This window comes from Microcebus murinus, chromosome 28 (genome assembly GCF_040939455.1).
Source record: "Microcebus murinus isolate Inina chromosome 28, M.murinus_Inina_mat1.0, whole genome shotgun sequence".
NCBI lineage: Eukaryota > Metazoa > Chordata > Mammalia > Primates > Cheirogaleidae > Microcebus > Microcebus murinus.
In genome coordinates, this window is record NC_134131.1 from 342850 (window position 1) to 364378 (window position 21529).

The 21529-nt window shown below is 47.7% G+C and overlaps 1 protein-coding gene across 5 annotated transcripts in view; it reads left to right on the forward strand.

Moving 5' to 3' along the window:
* Nucleotides 1–20951, forward strand: part of SFXN1 (sideroflexin 1) — a 32643-nt gene extending 11692 nt beyond the window's left edge. For 3 of the 5 annotated variants that reach the window (XM_075998490.1, XM_075998491.1, XM_075998489.1), the window contains exons 3-11: nt 3045–3215; nt 4587–4685; nt 6803–6878; nt 8080–8165; nt 9786–9913; nt 12682–12731; nt 16595–16644; nt 17028–17075; nt 18451–20951. In XM_075998490.1, the coding sequence (XP_075854605.1) occupies nt 3045–3215; nt 4587–4685; nt 6803–6878; nt 8080–8165; nt 9786–9913; nt 12682–12731; nt 16595–16644; nt 17028–17075; nt 18451–18547 (805 nt within the window). In that variant the 3' untranslated portion in view covers nt 18548–20951. Of the gene's footprint in view, nt 1–3044; nt 3216–4586; nt 4686–6802; nt 6879–8079; nt 8166–9785; nt 9914–12681; nt 12732–15621; nt 15902–16594; nt 16645–17027; nt 17076–18450 lie in introns of those variants that run through there. The other 2 variants (XR_012915312.1, XM_075998492.1) reach the window with 2 other exon arrangements.
* Nucleotides 20952–21529: the final 578 nt, after the last annotated feature.

The window sequence follows — 21529 nt, forward strand, 5'->3', positions numbered from 1 at the left end:
GCAGTGCGTCCCAGGCAGAGATCCGGGGTCGTCTAGGTGGTTAGCGGGGGATCCAGTGACACTCTATGAGCCCCGAGTCCGGCCAGGCTCTGCGACTGCCAGTCTGCACACAGAGGGCGGGCACAGAGGGAACCTCAGGGGCCTTAGGTGGAAGTGCCGAAGGGCAGGCAGGGGAAGACCCAGCAGAAGCACATTTTAGGACTTTAGTAAAATAAATGTTCTTTATGAGCCTGGAGAAGCAGCTGTAAAGAGGAGAAACTGAGAGGAAAAGGCCACCGTGTGGTGGAAAGGAAGATGACACATACTGAGGATTGCCAAGGGCCTAAAAATGCGATTGGAAAATCGAAATCTTCACTAAAGACAGTGGTGGAGAACCAACATCAGAAATGGCACCGTGAGGCCGGGCGCGGTGGTGGCTCACGCCTGTCATCCTAGCACTCTGGGAGGCCGAGGCAGGAGGATCATTTGAGCTCAGGAGTTCAAGACCAGCCTGAGCAAGAGCGAGACACCATCTCTACTAAAAATAGAGATTAATTGGCCAACTAAAAACATATAAGGGCCAGGCGCGGTGGCTCACGCCTGTAATCCTAGCACTCTGGGAGGCTGAGGCGGGCGGATTGCTCGAGGTTGGGAGTTCGAAACCATCCTGAGTGAGACCCCATCTCTACTAAAAATAGAAAGAAATTAATTGACCAACTAAAAATATATATACAAAAAATTAGCCGGGCATGGTGGCGCATGCCTGTAGTCCCAGCTACTCGGGAGGCTGAGGCAGGAGGATCGCTTGAGCCCAGGAGTTTGAGGTTGCTGTGAGCTAGGCTGACGCCACGGCACTCACTCTAGCCTGGGCAACAAAAGTGAGACTCTGTCTCAAAAAAAAAAAAAAAAAAAAAAAATATAAGAAAAAAAAAAATTAGCCGGGCATGGTGGTGCATGCCTCTAGTCCCAGCTACTCAGGAGGCTGAGGCAGGAGGATTGCTTGAGCCTAGGAGTTGGAGGTTGCTGTGGGCACTCTAGCCCAGGCAACAGAGTGAGACTGTGTCTCAAAAAAAAAAAAAAAAAAAGAAAAGAAAAAGAAATGGCACCGTGACAAAGTAGAATTAGAGATATAGAGGAAAAACCAGGGAAGCTTGGGGTGGAGGTCAGGGGTCAGCAAACTTTTTCTATAAAGGGCCAGATTTACATATTTTAGGCTTTGCAGGCCATGCAGTCTTTTTTTTTTTTTTTTTTGAGACAGAGTCTCGCTTTGTTGCCCAGGCTAGAGTGAGTGCCATGGCGTCAGCCTCGATCACAGCAACCTCAAACTCCTGGGCTCAAGCGATCCTCCTGCCTCAGCCTCCCGAGTAGCTGGGACTACAGGCATGCGCCACCATGCCCGGCTAATTTTTTCTATATATATTAGTTGGCCAATTAATTTCTTTCTATTTATAGTAGAGACGGGGTCTCACTCTTGCTCAGGCTGGTTTCGAACTCCTGACCTCGAGCAATCCGCCCGCCTCAGCCTCCCAGAGTACTAGGATCGCAGGCGTGAGCCACTGTGCCCAGCCTACTCATTGCTTTTGAAATAGTCTTGAATGTAAGGAAAGATTTCTTTATGAGGGTTTATTTACTTCCCCGTCCTTTACAAATGGGAAAAATTAGGAGCAGCTAAAATGCCCAGCACTAGGGATTGGTATAATATTAGTGTGTTGCACAGTGGATTGCAATCATGCAGTGGAATACTGTGCAACATTTTAAAAAATGATATATTTGTTTCGTAAAGCTACAGTAACAAATTGCCACCAGCTGGGTGGCTTAAAACAACAGAAATGTATTCTCTTGCAGTCCTGAAGGCTCAAAGTCTGAATTCGAGGTGTCAGCAGGTCCACGCTCTCTCTGAAGGCTCTAGGGGGCGATCCTTCCTTGCCTTTTCCCGGGTTCTGACAGCTTTGGTGTTCCGGGCTTATAGATGCATCACTCCAATCTCTGCCTCCAGTATCACATGGCTGCTCCCCCCACCCCACCCCGCTGAGAGCCTTCATAAACAAGGTTTTCATTCTGTGCGTTTAAAAATGAATTAATATGGCCGGGCGTGGTGGCTCACGCCTGTAATCCTAGCACTCTGGGAGGCCGAGGCGGGTGGATTGCTCCAGGTCAGGAGTTCGAAACCAACCTGAGCAAGAGTGAGACCCAGTCTCTACTATAAATAGAAAGAAATTAATTGGCCAACTAAATATATAGAAAAAATTAGCCAGGCATGGTGGTGCATGCCTGTAGTCCCGGCTACTCGGGAGGCTGAGGCAACAGGATTGCTTGAACCCAGGAGTTTGAGGTTGCTATGAGCTAGGCTGATGCCACGGCACTCACTCTAGCCTGGGCAACAAAGTGAGTGAGACTCTGTCTCCAAAAAAAAAAAACAAATGAATTAATATTCCTGAGTACCATAACTTTCATCTAATTGGTTAAAAATACTTTAGAGTTTGCAACTGGTATTAACTGAGTAGCACCTAAGTGGACACATAGGTACTACAGTAATAGGGTATTGGGCAGGGGGGAGGGTGCGGGTATATACATACATAATGAGTGAGATGTGCACCATCTGGGGGATGGTCATGCTGGAGACTCAGACTTGTGGGGGGGAAGGGCATTTATTGAAACCTTAAAATCTGTACCCCCATAATATGCCGAAATAAAAAAAATAAAAATAAATAAATAAAACTACTTTAGAGTTTGCAAAGTTCAAAATACATTTTAAAATGTCATTTCAAACAAAGAGTATTTCAAAGTTGAATACTTCCATATTATACAAGACTCTTTTTTTCGGCTTTTCCAAATTACAGATGATTTAAAATGAATAAGTTTGAAATGTTCATTTTAAGTGCTTATGTTTTGAAATTTTTGCTGACTCTATATGTAATCTTAATTAGTTAGTTTTGTCACTCCATCCAGGCAGAATTGTTTTAGGTAAGTGTGAAACTTTAAAACTTTGTAGCTACTTGTCTCTAGGGCACTAGTGAGATATTTGAAATGAAAAATTGGCATGGTATTTGTTGTTGTTCTCCTAGGCAAGGAATTGTTCCTCCAGGTCTTACGGAAAATGAATTATGGAGAGCAAAGTACATCTACGATTCAGCTTTTCATCCTGATACCGGTGAAAAGATGATTTTGATAGGAAGAATGTCAGCTCAGGTGCCAATGAACATGACCATCACAGGTTGCATGATGACATTTTATAGGTACGTGGTGGGTATGTAACAACAGTTTGTTTGATATCCTAAAAGCCTAACGTACATTTTTATGTAAATAATTTTATTGAGATAAATGTCATTTCATAAGTAAAAGAAGTGGTGAATATGGGAATTAGCTTGATTGAATCATCCACAATGTCTACATGTATCCAAACAGCACATTGTACTCCAAAAATATATAGAATAAAAAACAAAATTGAAACAATAAAATAGGGGTGTAATTGCTTTATAAAAAAAAAAAAAAGGAACAAATGTCATTTCATTTTTAGTTCCCTTTTGTATAAATGTTGCTACCCTAGGGGTCTTTTTTACCTTTCTCCTCTGCTAATACCATCTTCTTCGTTATTCAGAAGGAGATTGAATTTTTCCCTAAATCTTAGACCCCAAAAGAAAATGAGGTAGAGAAAGAAAATACAGAGTCTGTAAGTAAATTCTCCTTTTAATCCATCCATACAGATGTAGGTATGGGACTAGGTATAGACACAGTATGGGTGTAGGTGTAGACGCAGACAAACAACACAGGATTGTACGTGCAGTTAGGAGGGCCAGGACTGGGTAGCCTACAAATGTGGCTTCGTTTTTCCCCCAAGAAGGGACCTGACATTTATCGAGTGTCTGCTCTCAGTGGACACTCAATGACAAACGTCTGTGCCGGGCCCTCTACAAGTTTTATCTTACTTCATCCTCATAGTAACCTACTCTGAGCTTGGGGTCACCCGTAAGTACTGAGTGAGGACACTGAGGATCAGCAAGGACGAAAGTCTGCCTGGCCACACAGCTCCTGGGCCTGTGGCCGCCCAGATGCGTAGTCCTTGCCCCGCCCCAGCTGTCTCCTGTCTGGCTCCCGGTGCTCCCAGGCTCCGCCCTGCCCGGCCCCCGGTGCTCCCGGCTCCACCCTGCCCGGCCCCCGGTGCTCCCGGCTCCGCCCTGTCCAGACCCTGGTGCTCACCTGCTCTGTCCTGCCCGGGCTCCTGGTGCTCACCTGCTCTGTCCTGCCCGGCCCCCCGGTGCTCCCGGCTCCGCCCTGCCCGGCCCCCGGTGCTCACCTGCTCTGCCCTGCCTGGCCCCCGGTGCTCCCGGGCTCTGTCCTGCCCGGCCCCCAGTGCTCCCGGCTCCATCTTGCCTGGCCCCCCGGTGCTCACCTGCTCTGCCCTGCCTGGCCCCCGGTGCTCCCGGGCTCCGTCCTGCCTGGCCCCCCAGTGCTCACCTGCTCTGCCCTGCCCGGCCACCAGTGCTCCCCGGCTCCACCCTGCCCGGCTCCCGGTGCTCCCCAGCTCTGTCCTGCCAGGTTCCCGGTGCTCCCCGGCTCCGTCCTGCCCGAGGACGCTGGGTGAGTGAGTGACGGCGACTCTGTTTCAGGACGGCTCCGGCGGTGGTGTTCTGGCAGTGGATCAACCAGTCCTTCAATGCGGTGGTCAACTACACCAACAGGAGTGGAGACGCCCCCCTCACCGTGAAGTACGTGCGCCCGCCGATCTCCCGCGCTCGCCTGGTTACCTGGCGGTGCTCTTCCTGTGTACAGGAGTGCGTGTGTCTAAACCGCTCGTGGTGCTCAGAATGTTAGTGTAGCATCTTTTGAAGTAAAGCACTTTCCTTTCTCCTGTCTGTCAAGACGCCCGCTTTCTTCCAGCCTGCTCTCTCAGACTCCCCCGAGCCACCCGCGGTGCTAGTGGCCTGGCGCGTGCCTCAGTGCCGCCGTGACACCTGGCGTGCGGTCAGGCCTGGGCCCCGTAGGTAAACGGCAGGCCGTGCCCGCCCCACCCCGGCCCGGCAACGGCCAGCAGCATCGAAAGGAGAGGGGTCCGCCTTGTGGTCTCCGGAGAAATCAAGGAAGACCATGGTGGTGCCACCGTAGTATCTGACTTTAAAAAATAAAAATAGAAACAAAATAGCTCATCTGTGGAGCCCAAAAGAAAGCAATGGGTTTAAAAATTTACCTCTTGGACCGGGCACAGTGGCTCGCGCCTATAATCCATCCTAGCACTCTGGGAGGCGGAAGTGGGCGGATTGCTCGAGGTCAGGAGTTTGAACCCTGCCTGAGCAAGAGTGAGACCCCCGTCTCTACTATAAATAGAAAGAAATTAATTGGCCAACTAATATATATATAGAAAAAATGAGCCGGGCATGGTGGCACATGCCTGTAGTCCCAGCTACTCGGGAGGCTGAGGCAGGAGGATTGCTTGAGCCCAGGAGTTTGAGGTTGCTGTGAGCGAGGCTGACACCACGGCACTCACTCTAGCCTGGGCAACAAAGTGAGACTCTGTCTCAAAAAAATAAAAAAAATTTACCTCTTGTAAAAAAAAAAAAAAAATCTGACAGACTAAAATGTCAGCATCACTTGTATCACACTTGAAAGAAAAATGCTTTTCTTTTTTTTTTTTTTTATTACTTAAAATGGCATTTGACAGCCCATATTCTTCTTCCATCATCCTGTGGAACAAAGGATATTGAAATCTGCAACCTAGTGGGGTTCATCACAATTAAAATTTCTTTTGAGGGAAGAGAGAATTGCTTGCACTTTGTTGCATTTTGAAGATGAGACTTAGTATTTTTATACTTTTTTAAAAAAATTTTATTTCAAGAAAGTACGAGAGTACGAACATTTTGGTTGCATTTTATCTTTGCCTCTCCCAGGCAAAGGTTAGAGGTATGCCCTTCCCCTCCACAATGCTCACCGCATCCCCCCCAACCCCGAACCCCTGGAGAACACCTCCACCCTCTGAGCACCACGGTGTTAATCGGTCGGTACCAATTTGATGGCGAGTACCTGTGGAGCCCGTTCTTCTGATCTTGTGTCACCTCGATTTTTATGCAGTAAAGTAACATTTTTTAAATGGCTGCACTTCACTTTTGCTTTCAGTATGTGTATTAATGTTTTGAGAAGTATCTTTTATTCAAGCAAATATGTCCCAAACATTTAGCCCAATACACATTTTCCTATATTCTTAAGCTTTCTACACACAAACCCTCCCTCCCACAAATACATAGCCTCTGCGTCTACTTGTTTGGGATCATTGTCAGGGTATATGTGAAGAATCCTATTTTTTATGGGTCTGTTTGCTTTTTCTCTAGATTCTTCTACTTGGTAAGAGTGATAAGGAGGCCGGGCGCGGTGGCTCACGCCTGTAATCCTAGCACTCTGGGAGGCCGAGGCGGGAGGATCGCTCGAGGTCAGGAGTTCGAAACCAGCCTGAGCAAGAGCGAGACCCCGTCTCTACTGTAAATAGAGAGAAATTAATTGGCCAACTTATATATATATAGAAAAAATCAGCCGGGCATGGTGGCACATGCCTGTAGTCCCAGCTACTCGGGAGGCTGAGGCAGGAGGATCGCTTGAGCCCAGGAGGTTGAGGTTGCTGTGAGCTATGATGACGCTACGGCACTCACTCTAGCCTGGGCAACAAATCGAGACTCTGTCTCAAAAAAAAAAAAAAAAAAAGAGTGATAAGGAATGTTGTTTGTGGACTCTCCACTCTCAATCATGCTCTTTTCTGTTTCACCCCCCAGTTTCTTCAAATAAGGTACCAGAGTTCCCTGACACTCGTCATTTGTGGGGTGTCCTTTTCTCGTTTCAGGGAACTGGGAACGGCTTATGTGTCTGCCACAACTGGTGCTGTAGCGACAGCTCTAGGTCTTAACGCCCTAACCAAGGTACTCGGATTTTTTTTTTTTTTTCATGATAAACTTCTTGATTCGTTCTCACCTGCCTGGCTCAAAAGTCCCTCCATTATTCCTCAGAATAGTTCCAAGTCCCGTGACTTTCTTATCATACTCATTATCTTTAGCTATGTATTTTAATTATATCTTCCAGTACATTTGGGAAGGGTTGTCACACCCGTGACCTGTGCATGGCGCCGAGTGTGACCGACAGGCCCGGCGTGTGCAGGCCGTGGCTCTGACCAGCGCAGGAGTCAGCGCTGAGCTCAAGACTCCGGGGCCGGGCGAGGTGGCTCACACCTGTGATCCCAGCACTCTGGGAGGCCGAGGCGGGCGGATTGCTCGAGGTCAGGAGTTTGAAACCAGCCTGAGCAAGAGCGAGACCTCGTCTCTACTATAAATAGAAAGAAATTAATTGGCCAACTAATATATATAGAAAAAACTAGCCGGGCATGGTGGTGCATGCCTGTAGTCCCTGCTACTCGGGAGGCTAAGGCAGGAGGATCGCTTGGGCCCAGGAGTCTGAGGTTGCTGACGCCACGGCACTCACTCTAGCCTGGGCAACAGAGCGAGACTCTGTCTCAAAAAAAAACCTCTGGGATGCCAAAGCCTGTGCTCATTCAGCCTTGCTAGGCTGTCCGAATGTCCTAGAAGCACGCCCGGTCCCAGCACGCCCATGCCGGACACTGAAAAATACCTCTAGAAACAAGTTTTTTTTTTTTTTTCTTTTTTTTTTTTTAAGACGGAGTCTCACTTTGTTTCCCAGGCTAGAGTGAGTGCCGTGGCGTCAGCCTGGCTCACAGCAACCTCAAACCCCTGGACTCAAGCGATCCTCCTGCCTCAGCCTCCCGAGTAGCTGGGACTACAGGCATGCGCCACCATGCCCAGCTAAATTTTGTATATATATTTTTACTTGGTCAATTAATTTCTTTCTATTTATAGTAGAGACGGGGTCTCGCTCAGGCTGGTTTTGAACTCCTGACCTCGAGCGATCCGCCCGCCTCGGCCTCCCAGAGTGCTGGGATCACAGGCGTGAGCCACCGCGCCCGGCCTAGAAACAAGTTTTGAAAGTACTCTTGGCCTGCGTTCCGACACAAATAGGACCGCGTTAAGAGCGTTCAAGTAGAAATAAGTTATTTCCATCCATTAACATGGGAAAGGGAAGATGACGCTTTTGTAATTCTCTCTTCCACAGCACGTCTCACCACTGATAGGACGTTTTGTTCCCTTTGCTGCCGTAGCTGCTGCTAATTGCATTAATATTCCACTAATGAGGCAAAGGTAAGATTCATGCACACTCTTACTTAGCAAGGGCTTGCGCCAGGCGGGATAGTCTCTTGTAATAATTAGCTTTGTTGAAACTTTAAAAAATTTATTTTACTATGTGCAGATGAAATTGTATGAGATCTGGGATTTACTTCAAAATAACCTGGGGCCGGGGTGAGGATGGACCCCGTGATGAGACGAGTTGGCAGTTACAGAAGCAGGCTGGGGAGCGTGAGGCGTTCAGATTGGGTTTTCTGTGTCTGTACACTCGAAAGATCCGCCTCAAGCTTCCGTGCTTGGGTTGGACAAAGAAGGTGCACGCAAAGAAAGTTTATTCTCTAAAATAGGGTCTCCCCGCCCACAAGAATTTTCTTTTGAGGCTTAAAATAACATTAATCTATATCTGTGGAAGTGTTTTTTAGAACTGGCAAAAATTAAAGGAGAAGAAAGAACAAGAAAAAGCATTTTAGGGCCGGGCGCTGTGGCTCACGCCTGTAATCCTAGCTCTTGGGAGGCCGAGGCGGGCGGATTGCTCAAGGTCAGGAGTTCAAAACCAGCCTGAGCAAGAGCGAGACCCCGTCTCTACTATAAATAGAAAGAAATTAATTGGCCAACTGATATATATATAAAAAATTAGCCGGGCATGGTGGCGCATGCCTGTAGTCCCAGCTACTCGGGAGGCTGAGGCAGAAGGATCACTCGAGCCCAGGAGTTTGAGGTTGCTGTGAGCTAGGCTGACGCCACGGCACTCACTCTAGCCTGGACAACAAAGTGAGACTCTGTCTCAAAAAAAAAAAAAAAAAAGAAAAAGAAAAAGCATTTTGGAATGGATCACAAAATCAGGATATCAATAGGAGTTATAGGCCGAGCGCGGTGGCTCACGCCTGTAATCCTAGCACTCTGGGGGGCCGAGGCAGGAGGATTGCTTGAGGTCAGGAGTTCGAAAGCAGCCTGAGCGAGACCCCGTCTCTACTATAAAAATGGAAAGAAATTAATTGGCCAACTAATATATATATAAAAAAATTAGCCAGGCATGGTGGAGCATGCCTGTAGTCCCAGCTACTGGGGAGGCTGAGGCAGGAGGATCGCTTGAGCCCAGGGGTTTGAGGTTGCTGTGAGCTAGGCTGACGCCACGGCACTCACTCTAGCCCGGGCAACAAAGTGAGACTCTGTCTCAAAAAAAAAAAAAAATAGGAGTTATAGTGTTAGTAACTATAGTTAATAAACATCCAGTAAGGGCCACATACTAGTGACTTCTTCTATGTCAGTATATTAAGTTAGTTGACTTAATAATGCCATGTATTGTATCTATTTGTCATTTGAAAGTTGCTCAAATTTGCACATGGGCATAGAAATTAGCCTTTTCTTTAAGCTAGCATATCCACCCTTCAAATCATATTGTTGTTGAAAAAGATACACCCTTTTAAGAAAGCTGACTCGGGTTATTTTACTTTTGTGTCTACCCAGGAGGATTAAGCTCGTTCATGGTATTTAAAAATAAACGTGTTAGTACTAGAGATAACACTTGAGTGAGTATTTGGATTAAGTAGGGACTGGATCTTTCCGTCATAGTATTATTTTGAGACGCTCCGTGAAGGCACTGGGGGACTCCTTTGCATGTGCTTGGCTCTGCAGGGAGCTCAGAGTTGGCATTCCGGTCACGGACGAAAACGGCAACCGATTGGGGGAATCGGCCAACGCTGCGCAGCAAGCCATTGCTCAGGTGGTGATCTCCAGGATCCTCATGGCAGCCCCGGGCATGGGTTAGTAGACCCTCGTCATCCACTCGTTCCTTCCCTGGACGCAGACCGAGCAAGCCTTTATGGATCAGCGAACAAACAAAAACAAGTCACTCCTTTTAGTGGAAGTGACCTTCCGTGGGGGAGGCGGAACGTAGACAAGTACACAGACATGCGGGTGGGAAGTGGTGCTAAGGGCTAGAGCAGGGAGCGGGGTACCCGGGTAGAGGCAGCGGAGAGGTAAGAGCGTGCCCGGAGTGGAGGGAGGAGGCATCATGGGAGGGGGGTGCAGGGTCGTGGGGGAAGGCGCAGGGTGGTGGGAGAAGGTGTGGCATCATGGGAGAAGGCGCAGGGTGGTGGGAGGAGGCGCAGGGTGGCGGGAGGAGGCGCAGGGTGGTGGGAGAGGGTGCAGGGTGGCGGGAGGAGGCGCAGGGTGGCGGGAGGAGGCGCAGGGTGGCGGGAGGAGGCGCAGGGTGGCGGGAGGAGGCGCAGGGTGGTGGGAGAGGGTGCAGGGTGGTGGGAGGAGGCGCAGGGTGGTGGGAGAGGGTGCAGGGTGGTGGGAGGAGGCGCAGGGTGGCGGGAGGAGGCGCAGGGTGGCGGGAGGCGCAGGGTTGTGGGAGGAGGCGCAGGGTGGTGGGAGGAGGCGCAGGGTGGCGGGAGGAGGCGCAGGGTCGTGGAGAAGGCGCAGGGTGGCGGGAGGAGGCGCAGGGTGGCGGGAGGAGGCGCAGGGTGGCGGGAGGAGGCGCAGGGTGGCGGGAGGAGGCGCAGGGTGGTGGGAGAGGGCGCAGCTGGTGCAGAGCGAGGAGGCGTGGGGAGCGCTAGGAAGGGCAGAGCATGGATGGCCGCCCTGGCGAGATCGAGCTTGGCTTTTGTCCGAGAGGCGGGAAGCCACTTGGGATTTGAGCAGGGCCGCGGCGCAGTCCCACTTAGGTTTTCACCGTGTCGCCGGGGTGCTGGGTTGGCGACAGGCCGAATGAGAAGCAAGGGTGGTGTTCGGAGCCTGTTCAGGGGTTGCCTCCGTGTCGAGGCGAGACTCAGTGGGGGGCTGGGCCACGGCCACGCAGTGGCGGGGATGGGCATTGGACAGCAAGGAATTTGATCTTTCTAAACCTTGAAAGGAAACTTCCAAAGTCCTTGGGTAGAAGTAATTTCTCCTGAAGACTTATTTGTGTCCGTAGGAAACGGTAGGAACGTGGAGCAGATCGGAGTGGTTAGAGCAGCTACTGAGAGGTGAAGGGCGTGCCCAGCCACCACTCTGTTCTCTCCGGCATCAGCCAAAGCAGCAGATCTGCATTGTGTTCATTCCCTCTGAGGCCCGGGGCCAGCGGGAGGGCCGCTCAGAGCTACCTTCAGAGCAGGCCTAGAGAAGGTTCTCAGACTCACCCCAGAAATCAGAGGACCTGGGAGTTATCCAAGAAAGCCCTCTCCACAGATGAAACAGAAATTAGTACTAAACAGAATGCATTGTTAATATTAAAACAAATTTAATTTTATCATCTGAGCTGCATGTGCACACAGCACTTGGCTTGTTAAAATGAAGCTCCAAATGAAGCATACTTCATCAACCACTGTCCAGCTCGCTCACTAATATATTTTGCAGTTTTTACGTTCCTTCTGTCGCTGCGAGTGCTCATTAGCGGGCAAGCAGGACCAGGCAACAGAGGTTGAACCAAAGTGCATGAAGGAAAGCTTTGAGGAAGGTCATGCTTGCATTCCGACTGTCTGGGGGGAAGACGGCTGTGGTCTGATTTAACAGAGGAGCACCTCGGCCGCTTGTGGGGTGCCGGTGTGTTCTGCGGGGTTGGCCAGGGAGCCCCGTCCCGAATTGCAGCCAGAGCTTCCCCGAGTCCGGAACCGGCACGCTTGCCGCTCACCGGGAGGAGGCTGGGAGCCCGCCCCGACATGCCTCCCGAGCCCTCATTTCCAAATTTGCGGGAATTGAGGGGTTACAACTCCAACTTGTGCCATGGGTTTGCTTTTGGTTTCGGTCTTTCCCACTTTGCAATGCCTTATTCCTCTTGGAATTCAGCCAGCCCAACAAATCCATTTCCAGCGACTTGGTTAGTATACATGCTGTGGAGTCCCCAGAAGGAAAGCCAGATCCTTCTGTCTCCGTGAATTGTACGAGGGCAGTTGACACATTGCAGTGTGGGCCGTGACAGTTTAGTCTGGTGAAGGTTACTAGGAAGTGAACCGGTGCCGCCCATCACGTACCCGACATTCTACACGCATTGTTGCATGCATCCGGTCATCGTGGTCACTTCAATACCGTTTTCTCCATTTTATAGGTGAGGAAACGGGAAACTGAGGCTTGGGGAAGTCAGGTGACTGCTTCCGAGTCCCCCAGCTAGCAAGTGGTCCGGCTTGTGCTGGAAGCAGGTCCTGCCTGACCGAGGCCAGGTTCTGTACGCTGTCCCCCAGTGCCGGACGCCCGGGAATAGTTGGATTTGCTTTATTATTTAGTAATGCAGGAGGGAAAGGTTCCTGATGTTCGCACTGTTGCCTGTTTAAAGTCAAATGTCAAGTTCTCTTCAAGATTGTAAAACTTTCTGGCTGGCAGAGGGCATTATTACATTGTTTTTCAAAAATCTAGAGAATAGGAAGAGTTTTCAATTTAATGAATTTAACTTTAATAATTTAAAGAATTGCCACAAATAGTTTTCGCTCTGCCGGTGTGAAAAAATAGGCTAAAAGTGACATAAAGCCTTCTGTCAAATTGTCGGGGGGGGGGGGGAAGTGAGCTGAAAATAGACATTAAATAGAGGTTTAAGTGGCTCTGTCTTTACTTTCAGCCATCCCTCCGTTTCTTATGAACACTCTGGAAAAGAAAGCCTTTTTGAAGGTAAGAGCCAGTTTTATTTGTCATTTTGTCAGTTGTTTTCATTGCTTTTCAGATCTCAGAGTATACAGAATATCCTTGCTACGGTAAAGAGCGAGTAAAGGACTTGGAGGTCCGTTTCTCTCGGACTGTTAATGTAAAGAAAAAGATGTTTCCAGGAAAAACATTTTGTTCCTAATCTCAGATATCTGAAATCGCTTCTAGACATAGAGGCTGCAGGTATTGAAAGTCCATAGCTCGGTTACACATGTCCCCTACCGAGTGCCTCTCGGGGTAAAAACGAAGAGCTGATGTGAATTTGGGACGATGTGTGTGTGTGAGCCGCTCTCCGCACCGTCAGAACGGAAACATAATTGGGAGGACTGGATTCACGGGGTCTCGCTGTTGGGACGGTCGCCTCCACTCCACCGATTTCTCAGAGGCGAACACTAGACAGAAAATGTAGTTGGGGCCGGGCGCGGTGGCTCACGCCTGTAATCCTGGCACTCTGGGAGGCCAAGGTGGGCAGATCGCTGGAGGTCAGGAGTTCGAAACCACCCTGAGCAAGAGCGAGACCCCGTCTCTACTATAAATAGAAAGAAATTAATTGGCCAACTAAAAAGATATAGAAAAATTAGCCGGGCATGGTGGCTCATGCCTGTAGTCCCAGCTACTTGGGGAGGCTGAGGCAGGAGGATTGCTTGAGCCCAGGAGTTTGAGGTTGCTGTGAGCTGGGCTGACGCCACGGCACTCACTCTAGCCTGGGCAACAAAGTGAGACTCTGTCTCAAAAAGAAAGAAAGAAAATGAAGCTGGGCATACTGTGTGATTTTTCTCGCCATGACCGATGGCAGTTGTTTTAGGCGTACCCTGCACTTTCTCACACGAAGGAGCCAGCACATGATACAAGCAGTTAGCCCCCCTCAGCCCACCCAAGCCTGGCCACCACGCCAGGCTTTCACGCAGGGATGAGTAAGGTCCATGTTATCTCTGCAGCCTCATCTTAAAGTGTGTTTGTTAGCTCTGCTCGAGACTGTATACCCTCCGGTCGTAATTTAGGAGTGTGCTGCCTCACTGGCTCTTCCCGCAGACGCCCTCTGCGGCCCCCCCCCCCACGCTGAAGGGGCCGCCGATTTCGAGCGAGGTGGTCAGTGTCACTCACAGACCATATCCCCAGTGCCTCACTAGCTACAGGGGCCTGCTGGGAGCCGCACTCCCTGAGAACTCAGTAGAGGACGCTGCTTTGAAACAGTGATGGCTAAATACTGTTGAGGTTCCCACGTATGCCCACCGCTCCCAAGTTCAAGGTTGCCGTTACTTTTTTTTTTTTGAAACAGAGTCTCAACTCTACTGCCCGGGCGTCTAGAGTGCCGTGGCATCAGCCTAGCTCACAGCAACCTCAAACTCCTGGGCTCAAGCGATCCTCCTGCCTCAGCCTCCCAAGTAGCTGGGACTACAGGCATGCACCACCACGCCCGGCTAATTTTTTCTATATATTTTTAGTCGTCCGACTAATTTCTTCCTATTTTTAGTAGAGACGGGGTCTCGCTCTTAACCCTGACTTTGAGCCATCCTCCCGCCTCGGCCTCCCAGAGTGCCAGGATTATAGGTGTGAGCCACCACGCCTGGCCTATTACACTTAAATATTACATTTTTCCCACATAGAGAGGTCGGACTTAATTGTTAATACAGCCGTGACTAAAACGTATGCAGAGGCAGCTTATGTTAATACCCGTGCTGCTCCGTGTTCGAGCCACTCCTGCGTTATTGTGAAGGAAAGGCCAGCTTTACCAGGTCCCTTTTCACAAAGGCTCGATTCCTCAGCAGTTCCTGACGCCCACGTGGGAGGGGTCTGTCTGCCTCGGTTGGCCTTACCCTTGTTCCTCCGACACCCACAGCCAGCTGTGCCACTTCTGCAAAGAGGTGCGTATCTGGGCTTCACCTTGGAACTGACCAAACTCCTCTGCAAACATGAGACCCATTGAACATTCTGGGCTTTTTAAAATAGTGATGCTTGGGGAGCATTCAGCATGACTCATCCTTCCCCCACGCCTTATCCTTTCCCAAACCGAGAGCTGGAAAAAGCCATCCGCTGTGGGCAGGTGACTCACGGAATTTTTGCAGCAAACCAAAAAGTTTACTGCCTAAAATCTGGCGCTTCCACGAACGTATTTTTTTTTTTCCCCTTGAAGAATAGTTTCTGTTGTCTCTTTAAACTTAGGTCATTCTTGCTGGCATTGACCAGGTCTTTAATGCATTTGAACTTTTTACTTAAAACATCCTCTGTTTGCGTAGCTCTGTTAGGTAAGTTGTGTGCCCACCTTGGTGCATTTCGTGAGTACCTAGTGAAAGACCAGATGGCCCTGGTCTCAGACTGAGTTCCGCCTGGGGGTAGGGATGGATCAGGGAGGGTGCTGGAGGGGTCTGCAGAGGGGTGACATCAGGTCGGGGGTTGCAGGATGAGTCGGAATTCTCTAGAAGCCCGGTCACTGTGAGGAGCCTTTCCATCATCCCTCTGCGTGGGCCACGGCCAGCATTAGGTAGTCCCTGTCCCACTCGGATATGACATGCGACTCTTCCCTTTGGGATAACAGGCTAGCCCCGTTGGCTACAGACAAGCGTGTGCTTGAGACAAGCGGGCTGCTCTCACGGGCCCGGGTTCATCCATCCACAGGATCTTGCTTAGTACTTAGGTGCTTAGTACTTACCCTCCCGTTGCCAAGAGTCCGTGCACCAACCCGGATGTCAGTCGTCTAGAGATTTACCATCTCCCCCTGGCAATCCTTGGTCATCACAGAAAGCTAGTTCCCCATGGCTCAGTTTCCCTTTTCTGTCTTTTGGGGGGTAGGACCCAGAGCTCTGGGTCACCTGTGTGGATCAGTGTCCCCTGATGACATGCCTCCCTTCCTCTCTAGCCCACACCTTCCCCCTGCCGTTGACCCTCCCGATGTCCCTTTCCGCCAGAGGAGTGCCCTCGAGGCCCGGGTATGCCTCTCGTGCACGTTGTCTTGTAATGGCTCATGTCCACTCTTAACCCAGCTGGCTGATTTCCTTACGACCGGTTCACCACTCGGTCGCAGCTATTTTTGTAGCCGCATTTATATAACCATGTATCTCATTGCTCTTTATAGTGTGTATTTTGGTATCGTCCCTTTTTTAAAACTAAAAGTCTTAACAAGCATTTATTTTCCAAAAGACCAAGCAACTCGTTTGTTTCCATTAAAAAAAAAAAAAAGAAAATGTGACTAGCAAAAAATGTTTTATGCCAGAAATAGTTTTAACCATACTGACAGCGACTAAAACCAAGAATGATAATGGGCTGGCTGCAGGGAGCTGTGGGGGATGGTAAGTGATCCAGACACCGGCTCGGGGCTCTGGGAATGTTACCTGGCATGCCTTCATCCACACACTTTTACAGGAAGCTGTTACGACGCTCATTTTTGTGTCGTAACAAGGAAACCAAAGCTTGGACAGGTAAGGCTCTGCCTGCCCATCCCCTGCAGTTGGGAACTAACTGGCGGAGCAGAGATCCTTTGTCTTCCAACCTTGGCACCAGGCTATACTGGCTCCCCAGCCAGGAGGTAAATTATAATTAAATGATAGCTAATTTTTCCCCCTCCTGTGCATAGCCAGGCAGCCCTCAGGTTATACGTGCAAGGGAAAATATTAATAAAATAGAAGCCACTTGGTCTTTGCATGTGTGCATGTGTGTTACAGATCTAGGAGAGCCACAGGAAGCCAGGACTAACACGCTCGCTGCAGGGTCTAACCACATTCCATCTGCGTCTTGCAGTGCGGCGAGCTTCCGTCCAGCTAAGCGGCAGCAGGAATGTCTCTTAAGTGCCTGTCTAAAAAAAACTATTCAAAATCATGTGTTTCTCCACACAGAGGTTCCCGTGGATGAGTGCGCCTATTCAAGTTGGATTGGTTGGCTTCTGGTGAGTAGAAATTACTTTTACATAATAAATGGAAGGGTGACAGGGGACACCTGTTGTGAAAATGAGACCATCCCAGAGACCCATCTGGGTCTTCCATTCCCAATAATTAGATAAAAGTAAACTGTCTTTAGAGAAATCTACAACGTTAAAGCTATTTTTGTGTGATTCTCTTGTAAACTCCTGTTTTCGCTTAGATTTTTTTTTTTTAAATTATTTTGGCAATCCCAGGTAGTAAAATTTACACAAACGGGACATTATTTTTGTCAGGCAGTATAATGCTCTCAAGAAAGGGCACTGTTAATAAAGGCAAAACAGAAAGAGGATCTGAAAAGTCGACCGTTTTCCAAATGCTCCGATTTGACTTTTTTTTTTTTTTTTTTAAGTTTGGTGTTTGCTACGCCCCTGTGTTGTGCTCTGTTTCCTCAGAAAAGGTATGTGATTGTTATTCTTCAGCATGATCGTGAGTTTTGATCCCCAAAACCAGGTGAAGGTGAGGGGCTGTCACCACAACTCACTGTGGGTAGGGAAGTTGAGACTCAAAAGGGTAATGATGCAAAGTTCTCTGAAAGGAAGAAATAGAGGCAGATCACGCCTATAATCCTAGCTCTCTGGGAGGCCGAGGCGGGTGGATTGCTCAAGGTCAGGAGTTCGAAACCAGCCTGAGCAAGAGCGAGACCCCGTCTCTACTATAGATAGAAAGAAATTAATTGGACAACTAATATATATATATAGAAAAAATTAGCCGGGCATGGTGGCGCATGCCTGTAGTCCCAGCTACTTGGGAGGCTGAGGCAGGAGGATCGCGTGAGCCCAGGAGATTGAGGTTGCTGTGAGCTAGGCTGATGCCACGGCACTCACTCTAGCCTGGGCAACAGAGTGAGACTCTGTCTCAAAAAAATAAATAAATAAATAAAATAAAATTACCCCAAGGCCTGCCACATGAAAAAAATAACCACTGTGGGGTTTTTCCCTCGTGCCTTTCTGTATTTATAATTTTTCCTTTATTTGTTTTGCATATTTTTAATAGAAATTTATATATTGACATTTTTTTTTAACCTTACATTTTTTTAATCAAATCTCAACTATATTAGATATCAAATGTTCTTAAAAGACCCATTACATATCAAAATATTAGCAGTTTCTAGAGCACTTTTCCTTGTATTATACTTGTATCTAATGAGTATGAATTTATTATAAAAAATAAGCTTTATTACTACTACACTACCTTCAGGTATGTTTCTTTAGGTACATAAGAGAGAGACTGACAGTGGTTCCCTCTCAGTGGTGGGAATGTGAGCGCTTTTGGCTTTTGGGTATATACTTCAGTATTTTCTGAAAGTTTTACAATGAGCAGTTATTACACAGTGAACAAAAGCATGTTGGTGTAGGCAAGTTTTCAGCGTTACCAATTCCACTGAGTGCATGTATCTTTTTGCACCAGTGGGGTGCACATTTAGTCGTTTGGGAAGTTCCAGCACCTTAGTAAGGTCTGGGGTGTCGCTGCCGTGCAGTCTCGCCAACAGCAAGTGACTTTCAGCTTTTAATATGCGAGGGTTGGGGTTGGGTCTGAACGTGCATTTCTTTTATTAGTGGCAACAGAAGAAAATTTCTATTATTAGTGACAACAAATTTTCAGAAAGGAACGGTGTACTGGTTTTCTAGCCATTGCCCAGGTTTCGTTGCACCAGTTGCAGCACGGGGCCAGGCCTGGGTTCTCCGCGCCTGCACCCTCTCTCCCTGCTGCTTCTAGGTCCTGGGTCCCACTTCTGCCTGTGCACTAACCCTGGTGTTTCTCCCTCACCCCAGTTCCATGTCTGTGACAAGCCTGGAGGCTGAGTTGCAAGCTAAGATCCGGGAGGCTCACCCCGAACTGCGTCGCGTGTACTTCAACAAGGGGTTGTAAAGGCGAAGGGAACCTCTGCGACCGCCCCTGCCGTCTGCAAGCCTGGTGTCGCCGTGCAGGGTCCTGTCCCACCTGGCTTCTCCCGGTGACAGATACCTTTTAAAGATCCACATCGGCCTTTTAGAATAAAGCTGCTACTTAGAACACAGCACCTGGTGCGGGCCAGGTGCCCGACACCTGTTGGTTTCCTTCCGTTTGGATCATGTCATGATATGCAGAAATACCCTTCCTGTAGCTTTTATAGTAATTTGTTTTTCAAAGACAATGTCCCAGTCCTCACCCATGGTTTTAAAAAAGCATTGCTAGACATAGACTAGGTGCTCAGTGTATGCTCAGTAAATGTTTATTGATTGAGTGAAAGGGAACCTGCTTAAAATACTGGATTTTCATCTTATTCTGGTCTGAAATCCAGGAAATCTCAGCAGTGCGTTGGGAAAATACAAAAAAGCTCTGAAGCTAACCTATAAAATCTTACCCTAACCTATTAAGGGCAATTTGCTTCCAATTTGGGCAAAGACCCAAGGTAGATGGTGGAGTTCGGGAATTTGTAGGGTAAAAGCTCCTTCATAACCCTTCCAAAAGGCGAAGTTGTGGGCCAGTGCAACACGCCTTCCCTCCTGTCGGCAGTGATATGCATTTATATATCGTGGGTGGATATCCTTGGCTGGTTTTTAAATTTATTGTTTTACATTTGCATAAAGATGTTAATCTTACCTTGCAGTTATTGACTTTTATATTCAGTTATTTACATCAAATAATCAAATAACTGAAATGTACAGATGTCAAATTTTGGAAGTATATTTAATACCAGTGCCGTATGAGTGGACCGGATCTGATTTGTCAGATTTTTTTTTAAGAAGTGAGACCACACAGTTCTAGTTACCTGCGTGTTCTTCCTTGTCACCCGTATAGATAGAGATCTCTTTGGCTTTTCAGAGAGGCACAGAGACAATATGTGTAGAAGTCAGTCCCAGTGAATTTTACTTGAATATTGTGTATTACATTCCACCCTCTTTGAAAATAACGAAACCATGTACCACTGTTTACAATGGCCATAGTCATTGCACAGATCATATGTTTAATTAACAGAGATTATGTTGCAAGTCTGTAGATGTTTAACGATATATACAGTCAGCCCTCTGTATCTGCGGGTTCCACATTCGTGAATCCAACCAACTGCAGATTGAAAATGTTTAAAAACAAACAATGAAAAAGAATACAAATTTAAAAACCAATATAGTGTAACAACCATTTATATGGCACTTGCATTGTTTTATGTATTATAAGTCCTGTAGAGATGACTTAAAGTATACTAGAGGATGTGCCTAGGTTATATGCAAATACTGTGCCCTTTTATATCAGAAACTTGAGCATCCTCGGATATTGGTATCCCAGGGGCGTCCTGGACCAATCCCCAGCAGAGTAACGGCTGCACAAGGCAGTTGTTTCATTGAGTGTAGTTCGTTATAATTCAGAAATTTGCAAGTGAAATATAGAGACCATTTAGGTTTGACAGATTTTTTTTTTTTCTTTCTCCCTGACAATGTGACCAGACTGGAATTCCTCATAAAGAAAAAGTGGTGTGCCTTGTGTCTGCGTTTCTCTTTTCTCGGAAAGGATTCGTGGAATCTGAAGCTTTTTTGGCCACCCGGAACCTTCCCTGAGGCCACCAGAATCTTCTCGTTTGGATTTTCTGTCTTAAACTGGTTGAAGCAAATGGGTTTCCCCATGACATTCCCAAGAGAGGATTCTGTTGCCCTCAGTGCTTCTCTTTAAAAAAGTGGTAAAAGGCTGGAATTCAGGGCAGATCTCCACGAGGTGCTTGAAGGGCACTTAACCCCAGCTCGTCTCTGAAGTCCCCACCCTGGCTGGTCTGTAGCTCCGTGTCGGAATGGGTGGAGCCTTCAGCAAAAAGTGGGCAGCTGGCAGGCAGATGGATGAGCCCCCTGAACCTTGCACACGCCAGGAAGACGTGAGCAAAGCATAGTCGTACAGTGGAGTGGTTGTGACAATGAACTTAGAAATGTGTCTTCTTAAAAACATCGTTTTTTTTGACTCTTCAGCCTCTTAATGCTTTTATAGAGAAATATTAACTGTATAGTTTAATCATGGTTTATAAAAAAAAAAAAAAAAGAACAAATGAACCAAGATTAGCAATCCTTGCTGATCTTGTAGAGATACCTTTCCTGGAGGGAAAAAAAAAATCCACATGAAGTGCAATAAGCTTGTAAAGGTAAATAGGTGTCAATGTTTCTGTTGGCGTGGCATAAAGAATTATGATGTGACTATTTACTGGCTGGCAGTTTTATTTCAGTATTAGCACAGTGTCTTGCCAGTGTTGGGGTCAATGTATTATCTCATTTCAACTGGATGAAATGTTAAATAAACTCAGAATGAAAACAGATTCTCTCTTTTATTTGTATGTGAAGCAGTTTGCATGTTGCAGTCGATGGTACCATCCGTTGAAACTTAGTATCTGCAGTACCTTAGTACTTAGTACCTTAGTAACTTAGTATCTGCAGTACCTTAGTACTTAGTAACTTAGTATCTGTAGTACCTTAGTGCTTAGTACCTTAGTAACTTAGTATCTGCAGTACCTTAGTACTTAGTACCTTAGTAACTTAGTATCTGCAGTACCTTAGTACTTAGTAACTTAGTATCTGCAGTACCTTAGTACTTAGTAACTTAGTATCTGCAGTACCTTAGTACTTAGTACCTTAGTAACTTAGTATCTGCAGTACCTTAGTACTTAGTACCTTAGTAACTTAGTATCTGCAGTATGCAACGATACTTTTGTATTTCACTTCTAGCAGGAAATGTGTTTCTGTATTTTTGGGCTACCAGTCTTCTACCTCCTTGAGCCCCATATATACATAGAGACACACATTCCCCAACCCCACAGCACTCGAACATGAGGGTGAGACACATTTGCTTTTATATTGTTTGCCTGATTCCGACGTGTAGCTGGCATCGGCCATAGTT